The sequence below is a fragment of the Ambystoma mexicanum genome, chromosome 2p (genome assembly GCF_040938575.1).
Source record: "Ambystoma mexicanum isolate Mex_15411 chromosome 2p, UKY_AmexF1_1, whole genome shotgun sequence".
NCBI classification, from domain to species: Eukaryota; Metazoa; Chordata; class Amphibia; order Caudata; family Ambystomatidae; genus Ambystoma; species Ambystoma mexicanum.
In genome coordinates this window covers 730193129-730210426 of record NC_090923.1, presented here as the reverse complement: position 1 = coordinate 730210426, position 17298 = coordinate 730193129, and the positions used below count along the sequence as shown (strand labels likewise).

Below are 17298 nucleotides of genomic sequence, written 5' to 3'. Positions count from 1 at the left end.
CATACATGAGCAACATCTTCGCCAGTTATTGCAATGGCATGACTCATTCCCTTTGCATACGCATAAACTGGCCAAGTAAATAGACCTTAAGATCATATAATACTATTTAACCAATGTAGCACCATAAATGAGAGCTTCAGCTCTAAATATTTTAAATACATTAAGGAAAGGTGAGCCAGTCTACAAAAGAGTCTACTAATGATTCAGAGAGATGCAGTACCTTGAAGCACAAAAAAGTGTTTTTATGCTCAGATTTGGAGGCAAGTCCACACGTTATATTCAAATTCCTTTAACAGACACAGAAAAGCTATGCCCATTTTACAGTCCACCCACCTTAGACTTAAAAAGTGATAAAGTTCACAGTTCTAGCCATTGACAATGCCTCAGCTTAAAAGATCTTAGCGTAAACCCCCAATTCGCCTAAAATAAGCTGCAAATGCATTTTCCACTTCACTTCGCCAGATCGTCCCATCCAAACAAGGGTTTGAGTTACAAGACATTCGGTGCAGACAGCTTTTCAGTGGTTACGTCCTGCTTGTACAAAATCTTCACATGCTGTAGCTAACACAGACGGCAGGAGAGCTGCTACCCATGGACAGACACCTTGTTGGCAAGACAGATGTCTAGGCCAAATGCAGCCTTTTACAAGTAGCAGTGTGGCTTGGATCCTGCCTGCGGATTTCTCAAAGCAAAATTACAAGTTTTTATCTGCCAACACTTTGCTAGCATTGGCAACTCACTGCTTAACATGCAAAAAAAGTCCCCTCAAAAGAATGAGATTGTCAATGTGGTTTCTCTTGCAGCTTTTTGGCATAACCATCAGCTATGTCACTGCTGGTTGTTCCCGTTTGACTGGAATATGAGGGTGGAAAGTCCTCAATGGCTTCTTCATAACTTAACATTCTACAACAGAAAGTGATTCCGGCTTAGAGACAGGTTCATTGTTCTAGAATTTGACATGTAGGAGCCATTGATATTGACCGTACAGATTACTCTTGACAAAACCACCTTCCTCTCTGGCTTGAAAAATCGCTTGGCTCTCTGCATTGGACACATCTTCTAGAAAACAGAAAATACTTCACACTTCACATATATGCCACATTTAGTAATTTGGTACGTCAATACAGTTCTTCGTTACGGTCTCATTGTAGTCGGAGAATAAATCCCAATAGTGAATTTACTGTTCATGCTAATTTTAGTATGGGACAATTAACCATATTTTCTCAGTCTGTACACAGACCTTCAGTTCAGTCTCGGTTTGTCCCTAAAGTTACAAGTTTATCAAATTTACCCTGGTCTTATTTCTGGAAGTCATGCTTCTATGAATATCAAATTTGAATCCCTAAACACCTAAAGCGTACATGTTGGCAAAACCTGCAAACCCTTTTCTTTGCAATGATTATAATATTCAATTCTAAGTAAAGGTTATTAAAACATGGTCAAGGACTTTCAAGATAGGACGGGGGGATATGTGTTGTCGGGCAGCTATGGCTCATGTCATAACTTATTTATTAACGCAATCATATACTTATATTTTTATCCACTAATAACAGACTGCTATATCACCACATTCAACGATAATACCATTCTGCACAAAGCGACAGAACAGAATTAGAAAATGTTTTCTCTTAAAATTCCTGACCCTGTAATTTCAGAAGAGGTGTCATTAATGAGCACTTCACTGCGACAGAATGCCACACAGATTCCATTCCAAACACAGACTGCCTTTGACAAATTAACAATCATTTTTTTAAACTACAAAAATCGAGAAAATCAGTTGTATGCAACTTTTACGATTGCCTAATTTAACATGGTCTTTCATATCTACAGGTGTGTTGCAGATGTTAGACTGGTGCGCCTCCTGAAAACAGATATCCATAGGGTAGTGTCCTTGAACCATGCCCTCTACCACCTACATACAAAGATTCAAAGCACTATACAATTGACAAGAAATGCATGTGCAGAAAACCCCATGTTCAGTAGTTTACCTGAAATCTAACTTTTAAGGATGGCCCTTAAAGATTTAAACTTGTTTGGGATTTTTTTTTAGCGCCACATGATTGGCTATCTATTTCAGTCTTCTCACCAATCTGAAGACTGATGGGGACACAAGACTATCAGATAGGGGCCTCCAGCTCCTCTTCTGAAATGTGCTATAAATGACATTTCATGAACACAGGCAATGCTGGGTTGCACAATCTCTCATCAGTGCCTGTCCAGGACATACACTCTGGAAGAAAAATATTTTTAGCTGCAAAAAGCAAGTTCTATAAAGATCATGAGTCAGTGATGTAGCAATTTAAGACAACTCTGGAAAATGTCAATGCAGCAGCAGGGTGTTTGGTAACAACCTGTGTTACGAGTAAAATATTCAATGCCTGCTGAGAAGCAGCTTCCACAGTTAAATGGAGTTCACTGGAAATAGGAAGGTCTCATTGTGTCAATATAATGGCATGCAGGACTACAATTTTATTTCAACCAGAAATATCCCAGCATGAAGGCAGAGCAGAAATGAATTGCCTGCGATGGAGATAATTGTAGATGGAACATTCTCTATCCATTTTCTACCCCTCCGTAAAAAGCAAATGTCACGCTAGCAACAATATGATGAATACACAAACAAGACAATCTAGATCCATCAGCTGGGTATTGGAGAAAATGTGCCTGTTCAAGTTCAAAATGTCATCACACAAGTTTTGTATACCGAAAGGAATGTAGTGAATACTTTAAAACTTAATTCACTAGTATTTCCAGAACCATGGAGACCACAAATGAACCCGACCATTTCTACCCCCACGACATATGTAAATTGGCAGTAACAAGGCTCAGCAATTGATTTGTATCAAAACATACTTTTTGATTAAATAACCACAGAAGCATGTGCCCTGACAACAACTAGACCGTTCAATCTCTCATGCCTTCTAATTCCCTTATAAAAATGACTAAGGCAGTTGATCAGGCATCAGTTATATGGGACCGCTCACATAACTAAATAAATATGGTACTTGCGTACAACAAACAAAATAGAATGTTGGTAATTAGAAACCTGTTGTACATTATGAACCAGCATGCAAAAGGATTGTGGCCGAACTTTAAAGTCAATAGTACAGGTCTGTGCTCAAAATGCACTTAATGGACTCCACTGACTGGAAGGGGTCCCTTTTAAATTAAAACATGCAATTTATTTTTGCTGTAATACTCTACTGCCCCCACTAAGTACATGAACAGTTACATCTGCACAAGATTTAAAACCCTCCCTTATGGGACTTCAGGTCCACAATAAAAAGTAGTCTTGTTTAACAGAAAAGTTAAAAAACACTGCTGCAGGAAAAGTCCATGCAAAGAGAAGCTTGTTACAAGAAGAAACTGGTTGCTGCCTCGTAGCCCATGGAGTCAGGCATCTGCCATGCATGCCAACACCTTGAGGCTGCCAAGTCCTGTAGCCTCGTTAAATTATGTTAAGTACAGTCTTTTGTCCAAAGAGTTTTAGAAGATAAAGTGTTAATCTATTTTATTTAAATCTTATATTGCTATCTTTTCCTTCTCCCACCCTCGCAGTTGACCCTAAATCCATGCAGCGTTTTTTAAAGCAGAAAGTGTGAAATGTGTGTGGTGGTGATGGGTGTTTAGCGCAGATCCTCCTCCTCGCCCTGGATAGTTTTCTTGATACGTAGCAGCATTGTAGTGAGCCACTGATCTAGTCGGGAGATTGAGTCATATTCCTTGACCTAGAGAAGGGGAGAAATTACAAGAATATTTTAAAAATCCTGTAGTGCAAAAACAAATATTGTATACGTTAGTTATGGCAAGAGTTTATGTAAAATGGATTGAATGTTACAGGCACTATTGTGGAGAGTAGAATTGGATTAAATAGATTTAGTGTTTTAGCAATAACTGCCCATGTTAAACTATTTAAAAAAGTAAATAGTACATCTGTGTGTCTTTTCAGCAATACACACTGAATTGACATAGGCTCGATATCTAAAGAGTTTGATTTCACAAGTGTTCTTAGGAAGAGAATCAGATTAGTAATCTGTACAGATGGGAGAATAGCTACTCTACGAGTTACTGGTGCAACTGCATCATTGCCAACACAAAAAGGAGGGCAAGCACCTCATGCAGAAATAGTGCAATGCATACAGCATTCATTCATTCAGAAGTGAGAGTGTGATCCGGGTCCCAGATGTTATGCTGACGTTTTAAGCATAGGAGCAGGGAACCTAACAAAGAGAGAATTCAGCTAACTATCCCTGCCTAGCTGATAGCTACCCCTCGCAGGCGTTGATGTGCCGCCTATCTAATAGTGGATAGAAGAAGATGGTAAGTTGTATCTTTGTTGATTAGGACATACACTCGCCTCTCGGTGTGTATATACCAATGAGTCACCATGCACGTCTTATGCCTTAAACTTTCAAACACGAAATGATAAAATACTAAAGATGACCTAGAATAACTACCTTTGGCAAATTAATCTTTATTGCCCGATAGTCTGGGTTCTCTTATCGTCATGTTAGATAAAAAGCTTTGAAGACCTAATTGATCAATACTAGAGAGGATTCATTAGCAGTCCACTACAATCTATTGTTAAACTGCATCTGCAGACAAGTTTACTAAATGCCCTTACTACAGTTGTCTCCACCGGTTTCAGTGGTTTTGTATTGCCTCAACCCACTTTCTTCATGACAGTCTTCCCATTAAAATCATAATATACTCAGTTTCTTAGTACTGAGGCTTCTTGCCACACATCAGTTGTATTACGTCTGTGTGTTAGTTCTGGGACCATGCCACTAAAGATATGTAGAATCACGGTATTACAGTGCGGTTGCACATGCTACGGAAACCTATTCCTTGGACACATTTGTGTCATATAGCAACCCATGCAGGCAATTCTTGCCTGAACTAGCTAGCTCCATTTTAAGGGCCGGACTGAAAGCACTCCTCCTTTAAAGACTTAAGTGCCTCTCACTTGTGTTCTAACACATTGCATCGAACGTATGCACGTAGTATTGGTCAGGCAACCACTATATGTTTAACTACTGTGCCAGGATCGCTCTGCCTCATCCAATATTAGAGTTGCATCGGGCATACATATTGCATCTGTCATACTTATTTAGTTGGGCAATCTATAATTAGTCAAAGAGATGCTATCGGTAGTAGCCCCTTTATTTATACCTTCACTTCGGTGCTTAAACTTAGTATATTGGCATATGTTTCAAAGGGTTGTGTTACGATTAGGGTAGCCGACTAATGACTGCAGTCTGATTTTCACATTGCATTTGGTGGATGCACACTTCATGCTTACTAGAGTTCTTGCCTGCCCCATCGGTTTTTAAAATGTTTTGCACCCTATAGAGGTGGCAACATTTGTTGTATATTCAACGAACCGATGTGGGGCATATGGTTTTATTCTCCCCTTTTTATTCGGTATTGATAGCATATTGTACCTGTATAGGGGGCTCATTGCATTGTTTCTGGGCAGAGTAGTCACATTTGACGTTTACTTATGTTCACCATGTTTATGTTTTGTATTAATATTTTTCATTATTAACTGGGGTCAATGTAATTGCAGAACTGCTTAAGTTTGCCAGACAATTGACCAATTCAGACCAAATTGGTCTGTTTTTAATCGGAAAATCAATTTTTGCTCCCTTTTAAAGAGGGTAGGGCAAATGCACCACTTGTAGAACGTTTTCAGACACAATGCCACACCCCCACAGCCCCTCCATGGACCGGTCACCTTTTCGATGACTATCCACCGCAGATCTTTTGGGGTGTAGCATTGTGTCTGAAAACGTTCTACAAGTGGTGCATTTGCCCGCCCTGATCTAATACACGACACATGTTCTTGAATTATTTTTTTCACTGGTCGACTCGTCATTCCCACGTATTTGAGATTACAGGGGTAAGTGATGAGAAATATCACATGACTTGTGTTACAGTTTGTGAAGTTCTGTTTCTACAGGCTTGTGAACCTAGATATATTGTCTGTGTGCAAGCTGTAAGTGTGCCTCGACTATCAATGGTGCTTGGTAGGACTGCACCAGTGTGTCTCAAAGGTTTTTTCTTTGTTTGATCGTGAAACGGAGTCTGGGCGGGTTCAACGAGCCCACATTAAGTATTGGCCATAGTTTTAGGATTTCTTATTTTATTCTGTTAGTTTTACTTGAGTAACTGAACATGGCCGTTATCTGTTGTTCACTTGTGCGTCTTTTATATTTTTTATTTATTTGCATTTGTATAGCGCACTTGCAACCCCCGGGCATAGTTTGTCGCATGCTGGCATGCCGTGATCTCTCTGATCACAATTTCCAGCATGCAAAGAGAAAATAAAGGTATGCCGATAGATGGCTATTACATCAGGAAACTATCGAGAAATGCCAGTCAGTGTATGGATGCAATGAGGTAGTCCGCCATTTAATAACTATAAGCACACATCTAATATAAACATGAAGGTCAGAAAGATGTAGCCCTGTAAGCCACAAGAAATAACGTGGGGATTAAACATTCATTATCAGGTGGTGCTTGAGAGGGTCATAAGAAGACCCCAGTTATGTAAATTGAGACAAATTGCGACCCGTGAGATCAGGTGATGCAGCAGTGCAGTCCACATTTGGATAACTTCAAGCATAGCATGGCCATAAGAAGTCTAGTACAGTTAGCACAGCCACAAGAAGTCTTTAGTCCTGTAATTTAAGAGGTAATTTGGAAATTATCCCCTTGGACTAGGCAGCAAACTAATGCACCTATACAGTCCAAAAATGAAAATGTAAAAGCAGATGTTGATTATATAAATAATCTCTAACCTTGGGAGACACTTTGGAATTCAATCCATTACATTTATAATTAGATTAGTATCCAGTACTTTTTGTATCACAGGGCACTGAATGGCCACATTCTTTTTGTTCCGAGACAGAGCACTAGAGAGGACCATTGCAAATGGTCCACAGCTGAAACTGGTACTTTGGAACTACCTTGAGCCATAATAAGGTTGGTCATCTCTCAATAATATTAAATAGCACAATCTATGAAGTCAGCGGCATCAATGTCTTTAAAGGAGGAGTGCTATAAAGGTCCCTAAAAAGTAGCTAGCTATTTCAGGCAAGAATTGCTCCCAAGAAAAGTTCCCACCCAACCACATTAACCATCTAATATATACCTGTAATTGCTGGCTGATGTATAGCACTCAAAGCTACACCCTAAAGGCTACAGCAGATCCACGTAACACAGGGATTGAGTAACAGTCAACTATTTGCATCATTGGGGGGGGGGGGGGGGGCGCAGGTCACTTGTGAATACATTAAAAATAAAAAGGCTGTGGAACTGTAGTACAGTTAAGTAACTTTCTCCTCAAGCACTGGTTCTTTCATAGGTTCACATGTCTAGAATAGAATACAATGCTGCCATTGCTTGGGAAAAGTAAAAGTTAGATCACTGACATGACTACTGATCTCAGATTGTAGTCCTGCTTTCCTAGATATTGGAATACATATGCCTTCAGGATCAGGTCCAGACCACGCTTTGCTGACCATTGCAAAAGGTTCAGAGGAAAACCAAAGTGCGTGAATGAAGATTTTCAATTGTCATTTGCTTCTCTTCCCTAGTTTTTTCTCTCTCCATGAAACACCAACAGACATTGTGATCGAGGGTTAGGAGGATGAGTAGGTTAGAGAAATACAGACATCGGGTAGTAGTCCCTACAGTAAGTTATAAAGTTCAATCGCTGTAAATATAATTCTCCAGCAAGGTTATCATTCATAGGTTCATAACATTTCATTTCTTACCTGTATTCACAAGCATTAAGGCTTTGATTTAAGGTCAATAGGAGTTGTTTTTTTGAAAATGCCTCTGCTGATCTGAGAACTACACACTAAACCACCATCTAGTCTGATCCGGCACGTAATCGTATAAACCTTCAGGGAGGTTGGAAGGGAATCTCTAAAGGCTACAAATGGTGGAGAAGTACATTTACAGAGAAGTAACTATTTTCCCTATATCCGGGAAGTGGGTGCAAAGGTTTCCTTCAATTAAAGAACATGTTGAGAGCTGCACACAAATATCTGTTTTTGCACCTATATCTATGCCATAATGCTTGCAAAACAATCTTCCTATTGTTGCAGCTTTAGAAAGGTCTCTCACTGGGGTGTTTGGCAGGAACGTTGATGTTTCCACTTTTCCTTTGTAGAATGGATAGTTTCATAAATGTTTGCTATAACAAGGCCATAGGTTAATTTGCTGGCTGAGTCACAACACTATACATAGGAATAGTGGTGTGACTCAGCCAGAAAACTACTGTTGGCCTTATTATAGAAAACATTTAAGCAACTTTTGTTATTATACCTTTTTTTAAATGTGTCACTACTCTTTAAATGTATCTTAAGTTATGAACAGCTGCAATGTTGCCCTGCAAAGTTCTTTTCTATTTATGTTTAACTAAAGGCTATTTAGAAATGAAAGGTGTGAAACAATCTTTTGGCTATTGTAGAAGGGGTTTTAAAGAAAACCGCGAACAAAGCATCCACATTTAAGTGGAACTAAAGAACAACCATGGGCATGAACTACAGCGAGTACAATCCCATTGTCCACTTAGATTTATTTTATTTATTTGGATTTGTATAGCGCACATCTGCCCAGGGGCATCGTGGCGCTGAAAGCAGTCTTACTTTTTACAGGCATACATGGTGTATATATATATATATATATATATATATATATATATATATATATATATATATATAGATACAATGCAGAGGATATTTGCATATTTACATACAGTTGTGCTTGTTTACATACAGTTGTGAAAATACAGTAGGGTAGGTGGGGTGGAGAGGTTAGTTAAACAACATGGTTTTGAGTCTGCACAGCTATTTGATCAATGTTAGGCAAGATTGTATGCAGTACCCTTTGGGTGCACTACAACAACCCTGACCTCCTGGCAATAGGAACCCAACCTTTGGTATAAGTCTGTACTACACAGGTTGGTAGCGTGTTGAGCAGCCAGGCTTCTCTCAAGAGGGGTCAATGTGAGCTGTAGGGGAGTTACACAGAGATTCACAGTGACAAGTATTCAAATAAACACTTACACACAAGGTTTCTTGAATAACAATTATTAATTGATCAGTCAGTTAGAATAAGCCTTCTTCAGAAGCGAGCAATATAAAAGCAACACACAAATCCACTCCGAAACTACACACTCTTAGTTTCTAAATCAGTAAAGATCCTTTTTGGATGGCCCACAGTCACAACCTACACCCTCAGGTGACTTCAATGGCTAGGGTGCTGGGGACATTCCTATTTTACTGTAACATTTAGAACATTCTTAGGAATTGGTCAAAGGAAAAGGTTATTAGGAATAACAAGAGATCACAAATATTCTTAAGCAGGCAAACACTTTTGGATCCCCTAAGCAGAGTCATTCAGTATAACAGGTTAAGCCAAAGTCAAGGGGCAAACGTTTATATGAGATTAAGCACTTCTGGTAGGCAAGTAGAAAAAGTCTTTGCACAATATTTTAGAAGTCTTTGAAGAAAAGAAAAATCAATGTAGGGCCACGAGCTGTTTAGACTTGTGAGTAGTAAAAGATGCAAGCAACTCTGCAATAAGAGGTAAGTTCTCTCAGACTTTACAGTACATTTAGAATTTTTAAAAAAGTGCGCCCGATGACTCCTGTTCCTATGCAGCTCTGCAGATCTCACTGTCCCTGGGCCCCAGTCGTGGAGACAAGAGGGAGGACTTCTGCGGACTCCTGCACTGCAATGAGACGGTCACTGCTCACAACCGGCAAACTTCAAACAAGTGGCACTTCAGTGTTACAGCTCCTTGCGACTACCGCAAATAGCAACACTGTGGTTCCCGGCTGTCGAGATGGACTTTTCTTGCTTCTGGGGTCCCGCACTCTGTTGAGGGGGCTCAGACTCAGTCAGTCCTGCTTTCTGGGAGTCCGGAGGATCTTCCTAGAGCTCTTGGCCAACTTAAAAGCAACACACACAATCTGGCGTTCCTCTCCCTGGATATTCGGTTTCCAGCAGCAACTTGTGGAAATTCAACCAGCTCCAAGAAGATGCCCAGGTGGCTTACTTTGGAGTTGATTGGTCCCACCAACTCAAGCAGAGAAGTCGCCTTGGAGGGGCGTCTCTGTCGATAAGAATTTGGAGTTAAAGCACAGCAGCAGGGCTTCAATGGGCAAACCAACAGTTGAGGAGTTGCAGCAGGCGTCCTCTTAAAGTTCTTCGGTTCTTTCGTCCAGTTGTCTACTCTGCCTTCCAAGCCAAAAGCCTTGCCTTTTATTCAGGTTTCTACCATTCATTCCAGACTAGCTGTCAGTCACCCAGCAGGGTGGCTGTCCTTGCCTGACTGACAGCCGGCCAATCACCACAGAGTGCATTTGGGTCTCCTAGGAGACTAAGCACAGGGAGTTTCGGGCACCTCCTCACTTCCTGCCCCGCCAGACACCCTGGAGCCAGAGGTGGGCTTCACTTGTGAATCCCGCCAAAGGCAAAGCGAACAAAGGGACCAATCCTTGTTTGGCGCGCAGAGTAAATCTCAAGAAGGACCTTTCCACAAACAAATGGCGAAAAAAGAATCCGTGGCCATTTTGACAAAAATTGCACCCTTGGGTACTTTACTGCAGCTGCGAACGCAGCCCACGGTAAATGCACATCACGGTACTTTAAAGTAAACCACTGCCACCATCCATTCAGTGGGGAAAGGGTAGCATAAAAATGTTTTACATTAGAAGCTAGACAAAGGGGATACTAAGTAACCGCTCCAGCACCCTATTGTAAGATAGTGTGTGCTGGGTCTAGAAAGTTGCAAATGTAAGTAGTCAATTACACTTTACTGCTCTGGGAAACAGTAGTTTATCCCAGAGAAGGTATGTAAACCTTTGGGAAATCTGGAAGATTTCCGTGTGCCACTGCACTGAAGGTGCTGTGTGACACTGTAAAAGATGATGTCTATGGAGTTTGTTTCTTTTGGTTATGGAGCCTGACAAAGTTCAGAAATCGCATTAAAATACACGAGAGAGTGGGGGAAAAAAAGGGTCACACATTCTCCAGGTTAAAAAAATCAAGTCCTCAAAATCCAGCAAAGATGCTGGGGGTTTCTAAGGTTGAGGGAATTCGTACATTTCTGAGAATTCTCCCTAGCAACCGAGAAAGCCTGAATTTCACTGACCGCATATGCATATTTGACTGCTACTAACTATACCGTTTTCCAGGCTAGGTATGTGCGTTATCCCAAATGCATTGATCTAAAACGAAAACCTGCTAACACCATGTTCATTTCCCATGCTGGCACCGACGTTTCGAAAAGGAGGCACATTTCCCAATAAGTCTGAGAAATTCTCTCAATGGGAATAAATAGCTGGTCTTGTTTATTTTTGTGTCCGACTATTGTTGCCAGATGGATACTGATGATGCTGAAATCCTGAATTTGGCAAATGAAGTAGGTCAGTAGGGACATCCAGGGGTTGATATGGGGCTGGATTAAGTTTAGCATTCTGACAACGTATAAACGCACTTCAATTTACTAAAGTGGTGGTCCTCAACTATATGGCTCTTTAGAGTTTTTGGACCACGACTACCATATGCCCCAACCAACAGACAATGGTGAGGGATCATGGGAGTCCAAAACATCTGGAGAGTAGGGAATTCAATTCACCAAAATACAGGGATAGTGGAAGTTAAATTGCATACTCTAGGACATCACAGGAAGTGGCATATGACCTTTGAAACCCAGACAACTGAAAGTGGTATCATATGTCCTTTGACCCTGGTGACATCACATGCAGTAACAATGCAAAACCGAAAAAGTGTAGGATTCATAAGCTAACAAATAGAGTAAAATGGACACAAAATATTAGCTAGGATAGTGCCCCAATATGCAATGGGTGCAGCCATGATATGCCTAGGGCACACCCAGCAGAACCATCATAGGCTAGTAGCACTGCTTGCCTATGCCAGTAGTGTCTCATAGGTCCAGCTACTGCCATCTTTTTATCTGTAAACGCTGCACATGCCAGGTAAATCCATAATGTTGTATACTGCCTTACATGGAAGTCACTGCTATAGTATGTTAAGCACAACCACATATACCCTCCTCCCAGGCTAAGCTTCATAAGCCAGGTATAGTCATATCAAGTTACAGCTTCACAAGGCCAAGTGATGTCATTATTGCCAAGTGCAGCCTCAATTGCCCCAGTATTACCATCATATGTCAGGTAAAGTGATTCAGCAGGTTTGTTCTTTTATAGTGCACACTAAAATGAATCATTTTGGTGATCACAATTGTAGAAGTTAAGGTTAATTGGGAAATGTGGCCCTGTGAGGCAAAGTGAGTTACCCAGGCCACACATGTTGATCAAGTGGAAGGGTCAGGATTTGTGCCCATTGCAGTGTTTTTTCTTTTTTTGCAGTGTCTTTAATGTTCCTAGAAGACCACCTCTAACATCCCATCTTTAGTTTTACACCAACACAACAAGATTTCAGCATGAGCAGAAGCCATTTTGTGTTTAACAAATCAGATATTTGAATCACCATCCACGTTCTAAATAAATATGAACATATGCAAGACATATGTATCTAAACCTCCTGGGTAAACAAGGTATGATTTATTGTGATGGGATACTGAGCACTTAATTCACTGAGCTATTCCAATCCCTGTCTACATACTGCACGAAAAGTCAATTTCTTAAATTTACAATATGCATTTAAATAGGCTGTTGAAGAGTTTAACATTAAGTGCCACACATAACATCCCATTTAAGCAAACTGAAAACAGATGTTGCACACAGATACACATACACACATAAAACGCATATAGAGTAAATACAGCTCCCTATGCATTGTTAATTATGAAGATGCCATGCCAAGTGCCTTTGTGCAAAATGATTAATTTACTTACACAAATGGACAAAGCACACTCCTTCAGGAATTACCTGCGATATTGGCTCTCACTGTCCAATATTTGAAGCCAGCATGTCTTCTCACTGAGAAATTAATCAATAGTTAACATCTAAAAAGGAGTGCCAGGGGTTGCAGAGGCAGTACCAGGGGGCATCAAGGAGATTCCCGTGCTGGAGAGCTACATGTTGCAGAACCCCTGTCCTAAAGTACGAAGTCTCTGTGGAAATGGACCAGCGCGTGCTAGAATGTCCAGGTACCCTTACAGCAGCAATGACAGGCTTCAGGAGCAACAAAGCCAGGTTCATTGAGAGAGAGGGTGAAATATTACACCACACACTGCTGTTCAAAAATAGCAGTGACTGATTAGACAGGAATGTACTGTTCTTGACAGATGCACAATGCTGGTGTACCGGTATCTGTCAGGCTCACTCTGGTGCCATTACAACATGTTGCAGCAAGATGTTTTGCCAGAAAACGATAAGCAAGGGTGGAGAAACGTTCAGAAACTGCCCTTTCTAAATGATCAAAACATTCTACCCCATGAAAACCTCCAAAACCAGCTTGGAAGTAAAAACTCAGATTTTTTTTTTTAATTTACTTGAATTTAAAATCGAAAGAAAACATGATTTTTTTCAAGAGTCTGCTGTTACATATCGTTTTCAGTTTTCTTCCATTCTGCGGGCGGCCCCTCACCCAGGTCAAGTTTAAGGATCTGGGGTTTTCTATTGTTACAAACGACGGGTGACCCCTTAGTACTATTTGTCTTCTATTCTTGCGGTACGTTTTTCTTCATAGAACATCACTCCACAGGTTAGAGTGTCAACTAGGTGGATCCTCACTTGAGATCTATCTTATCTGCTGAAAGGCAAGTTCTAATAGCTTAACCATTGCCACAGTCCATCTAGTAGTCCCTCTTGAGATTAATTTGTTCCAGAGTTGTTCTTCCTCGGCCATCCACGGATTTGCTATGAGTGGTTGGAGATATACACATCTGTTTTGCTTAGTTTTTTGGCAATGCATCACCAGATGTTTCAGTGTTTCTACTTGATCTTGATTTTTACAGAGGCGACATCCGTATGCAATACCCGGTGCCCGAATAGCAACAATTTTGTGTGTTAACAACAAATTTAATCTCGCTTTCAGGAACAGGCTTCTCTTCCCTTTATTTAGAAATTTTGCACAATAGTTTTGCGGGCTTTTGAGCTTGTTAAAAGTCGGGGGAAGATGAGCCAATAGTTTGTTCGCAGTTGCTTTCTCAATGGTGGCAATCCAATCCATCTCCTCCAATTTACGTTTCACTCGGTCTGGATTTTCTTTCAAGTCATTTTCTATGCAGGGTATCAAATTCAGCATCTCTTTTTGGCTTCCTACCCATTTTTTTTTAGAGCCTCACATGATCCAGTTTCAATTTCTTCCAAAATGATGTTGTATATAGGTAGCGTGTCTGCCATAATGATTTTTCTATACAGTCTCATGGCGGTTTGATCAACCGAGGATGCTAGCGATACCAGACCCAGTTGACGTCTGATGGTGGGCATCGATGTTGACTTTGGTAGCCCCAACACTGCTTTCCATACATGGCCCTCCAGTTTATTCCAGCAGGACCGAGGTATGTTTAATGATGCTTCCATTCCATGGATGAGTGACGGTACCACCTTTGTCTTGTAGAAATTTATAGCTGGAATTAACGAAAATGTTCCAAATTTGATGTCGACTGATCTTGTTTGAGATCTTGGTTGTTTCACCTTATCCCACAGCATATCTTGCGTTGTCTTGTCAATAGCTGAGCTGTCAATATTAACTCCTAGGTATTTGAAGTGCTTTACAATTTAAATTTTTGTTTTTTCAAGAAACCACTTCTGCTGTTTGATCATTTTTCTGGTTACTTTTTCTAAAATCAGGATTTTTGTTTTCATTTTGTTTATTTCAAGGTTATCGTGGATGTATCTCGCTAAATTGGCTAATTTGCGTTGTAGGCTGATTTGAGTTTGGTCTATAATAACATGGTCAGCGTACAGACGTCTTGAACTAGTAGTTTTCCCTATTCTTGGAGGGAATGCCTCGATTTTTGATTTTGCAAGCTGGTAATCTCCTAGGAAGGATGTAAAGAATGCCGGGGCTAATGGGCAGCCCTGTTTAACACCTTCATTTACTGGAATCTCCTCTGACAAAAAGTACCTTGTTTATTCAATTTGACTCTTATCTTGGTTTCAGACTAAGTGCTCTTATTGGTTCAAGGATCGATGTTGGACATTTCCAGTCAGCTAGTTTCGACCACAGTTTTTCTTGATGAATCTTGTCAAACGCTTTAGAAAGGTCCACAAATGCGAGGTACACCTTCGGTGCTCCTTCCTTCACCTTAGCTTTCAGAATATTTATCAACATGATGTTAATTGCAGTACCGCCGTTTTTCTGAAATCCTGTTTGAAAGTTGTCTCTCGATGGGGCATTTTTGGTCCAGATCCTGAAGTGTTCCAGCAGGCGTGTTGCATAGATTTTACCTATAATATCCAGGAGAGCAATCGACCTGTAGCTCTCCGGGTCTTCTCTGCTCCCTTTTTTGTAAACTGGGACGATTGTTGCTTTCAACCACGTTTCTGGGATTAGTTTTCTTTTAGCACATTCCACAAAGATCTTGCTGATTACTTCTGACCACTCTTTAGGGGACTGTTTCAGGTCCAGGGTTTGTCAGTCCATCTGGGTCAGGTGCTCTTGATGTTTTGAGTTTCCTGATTGCTATCTCTATGTCCTCTGGATTGGAATCATTGACCCAAGTTGAACTGGTAGCACGCTCAGAGTTTGGTGCAGATGACTTTGGACCGTCAAATTGTGTCGCTAAGTATGTTATCCATTTTTGTTCTGACACTGCATTGGAGGGCTCTGTGGAGGCCGAGCTGTTCATTGTTTCTCCTGATTTTATTGGCGCACTGTTTTCTCATCATTAGTTCCGCATCATTTTGGTATAGTACTGCTCTATGGTACTTCAGCCAGCTTTTATAGGCCTTTACTTCCAATTGCCATTTTTCCCAATCTTCCTTGGCATTTGTTTTTCTGGCTGTTCTCAGTCTCTGCACCACTTTCCTTTTCTCTACCACCGATTTGCCATATGCGTGTTTGCATTGCACCGCCTTACTTTTCTGGCCTGTCGCCGGGATTCTATATGTCAGTAATAATGGTAGATAATTAGGTCTTTCTTCACCATTCCTTTGTGCATTTGATCCTCCTCTCTGCTCAAGATTAGCTTTGATTTTCTGAACATCTGCTTCAGACAGACGGAGCCGTGATTGTTGGTTGTTTACTTCAATATTGGCTTTATAGACCCGTTTTTCAGGTCCCCTTCCTCGCCATGCACAATGCAGTAGATTATGTTCACTATGTGTCATTGTTTGGACCTTGAAACTCTGGATCATCGGTATTAGTCCTTCACTGCCAAAGATGTAATCTAACGTAGCTTGTGAATTCAGACGTTCCCATGTAGGGATGGAGTTTTGTTCCGGGAACAGAGTGGCAATGTTGTGAATGTTCCTCGTTTTAATAACCATATTCCATGCCTTTCCTCGCTCCACTGTCGCTTCTCTCGCTCTGATCTCTGGCACCTCATTGCGGTTTACATTGCAGTTTGCGTTGAAGTCTCTGCATATGATGATTTCCATCTTGTCAAATTTTGAGTATATCTGGTCAATTGTTTCTCCCATTTTTGAGCAAAAGGCGTTTATTGTCATGCGCTGCGGATTCCAGTATGTGTTTATTATTGCTAAGTGGATGACCTGCTTTTGTGCTGTTAATCCTGTGCCTGTTTCGATAGCCGTTAACAAACCCGACGACAGTCGGCCTGATAGGCCCTTAACCGCTGGCGATATTTCGACCATAAAGCCATCCAACGTGGGTTTCTCAGCCAGCCATGTCTCTTGTAGACATAATATGTCATGGAGGCCCAAATCCACATCTCCTAGTATTGTTAGGTGTGAATGGCCTCTCGTGTTCCAGGATCCCAAGGTATACTTTTCTTTTACGATCTGTTCCACCACTTTTGTTGAATCGTTGGGCTGGGCGACTATGGTCAGCGATCGTTGCTATTTTTCACTTTTCTTACTCAACTCTGTTTTTAACAATCCCATGGGCCCTTTACTGACGTCGTCTCCGTTGGTCCCGATGAGCTTCTCTCGTTGGCTTTGTTCTTTATGACCTTTGCCTTTAAATGTGCGTCTCTCGATGGTGTCAGCCTTTTCTGTTCCTCTCTTCTAATCGTTGGCATCCCTCGGTCTTGTCTGCTATTTGATCTTTTCATGTACTTCTGTGGCCTTATTTTTTCATCTTCGTCACTACACGCTCTATTACTGTGTCCTTTTTCTTCTTGGAACATATAGCGGTTTGCCAAGCGGGTTTCATGTTCTAC

General features: G+C 40.9%; 1 protein-coding gene across 1 annotated transcript in view; it reads right to left on the bottom strand.

The window, feature by feature from the left end:
- Window positions 1-1084: 1084 nt before the first annotated feature.
- NAPA (NSF attachment protein alpha) overlaps window positions 1085-17298 on the bottom strand; it is a 433641-nt gene continuing 417427 nt past the window's right edge. The window contains exon 11 of the mRNA XM_069644342.1: window positions 1085-3728. Coding sequence (XP_069500443.1) covers window positions 3627-3728 — 102 coding nt within the window. The 3' untranslated portion in view covers window positions 1085-3626. The remainder of the gene's footprint in view (window positions 3729-17298) is intronic.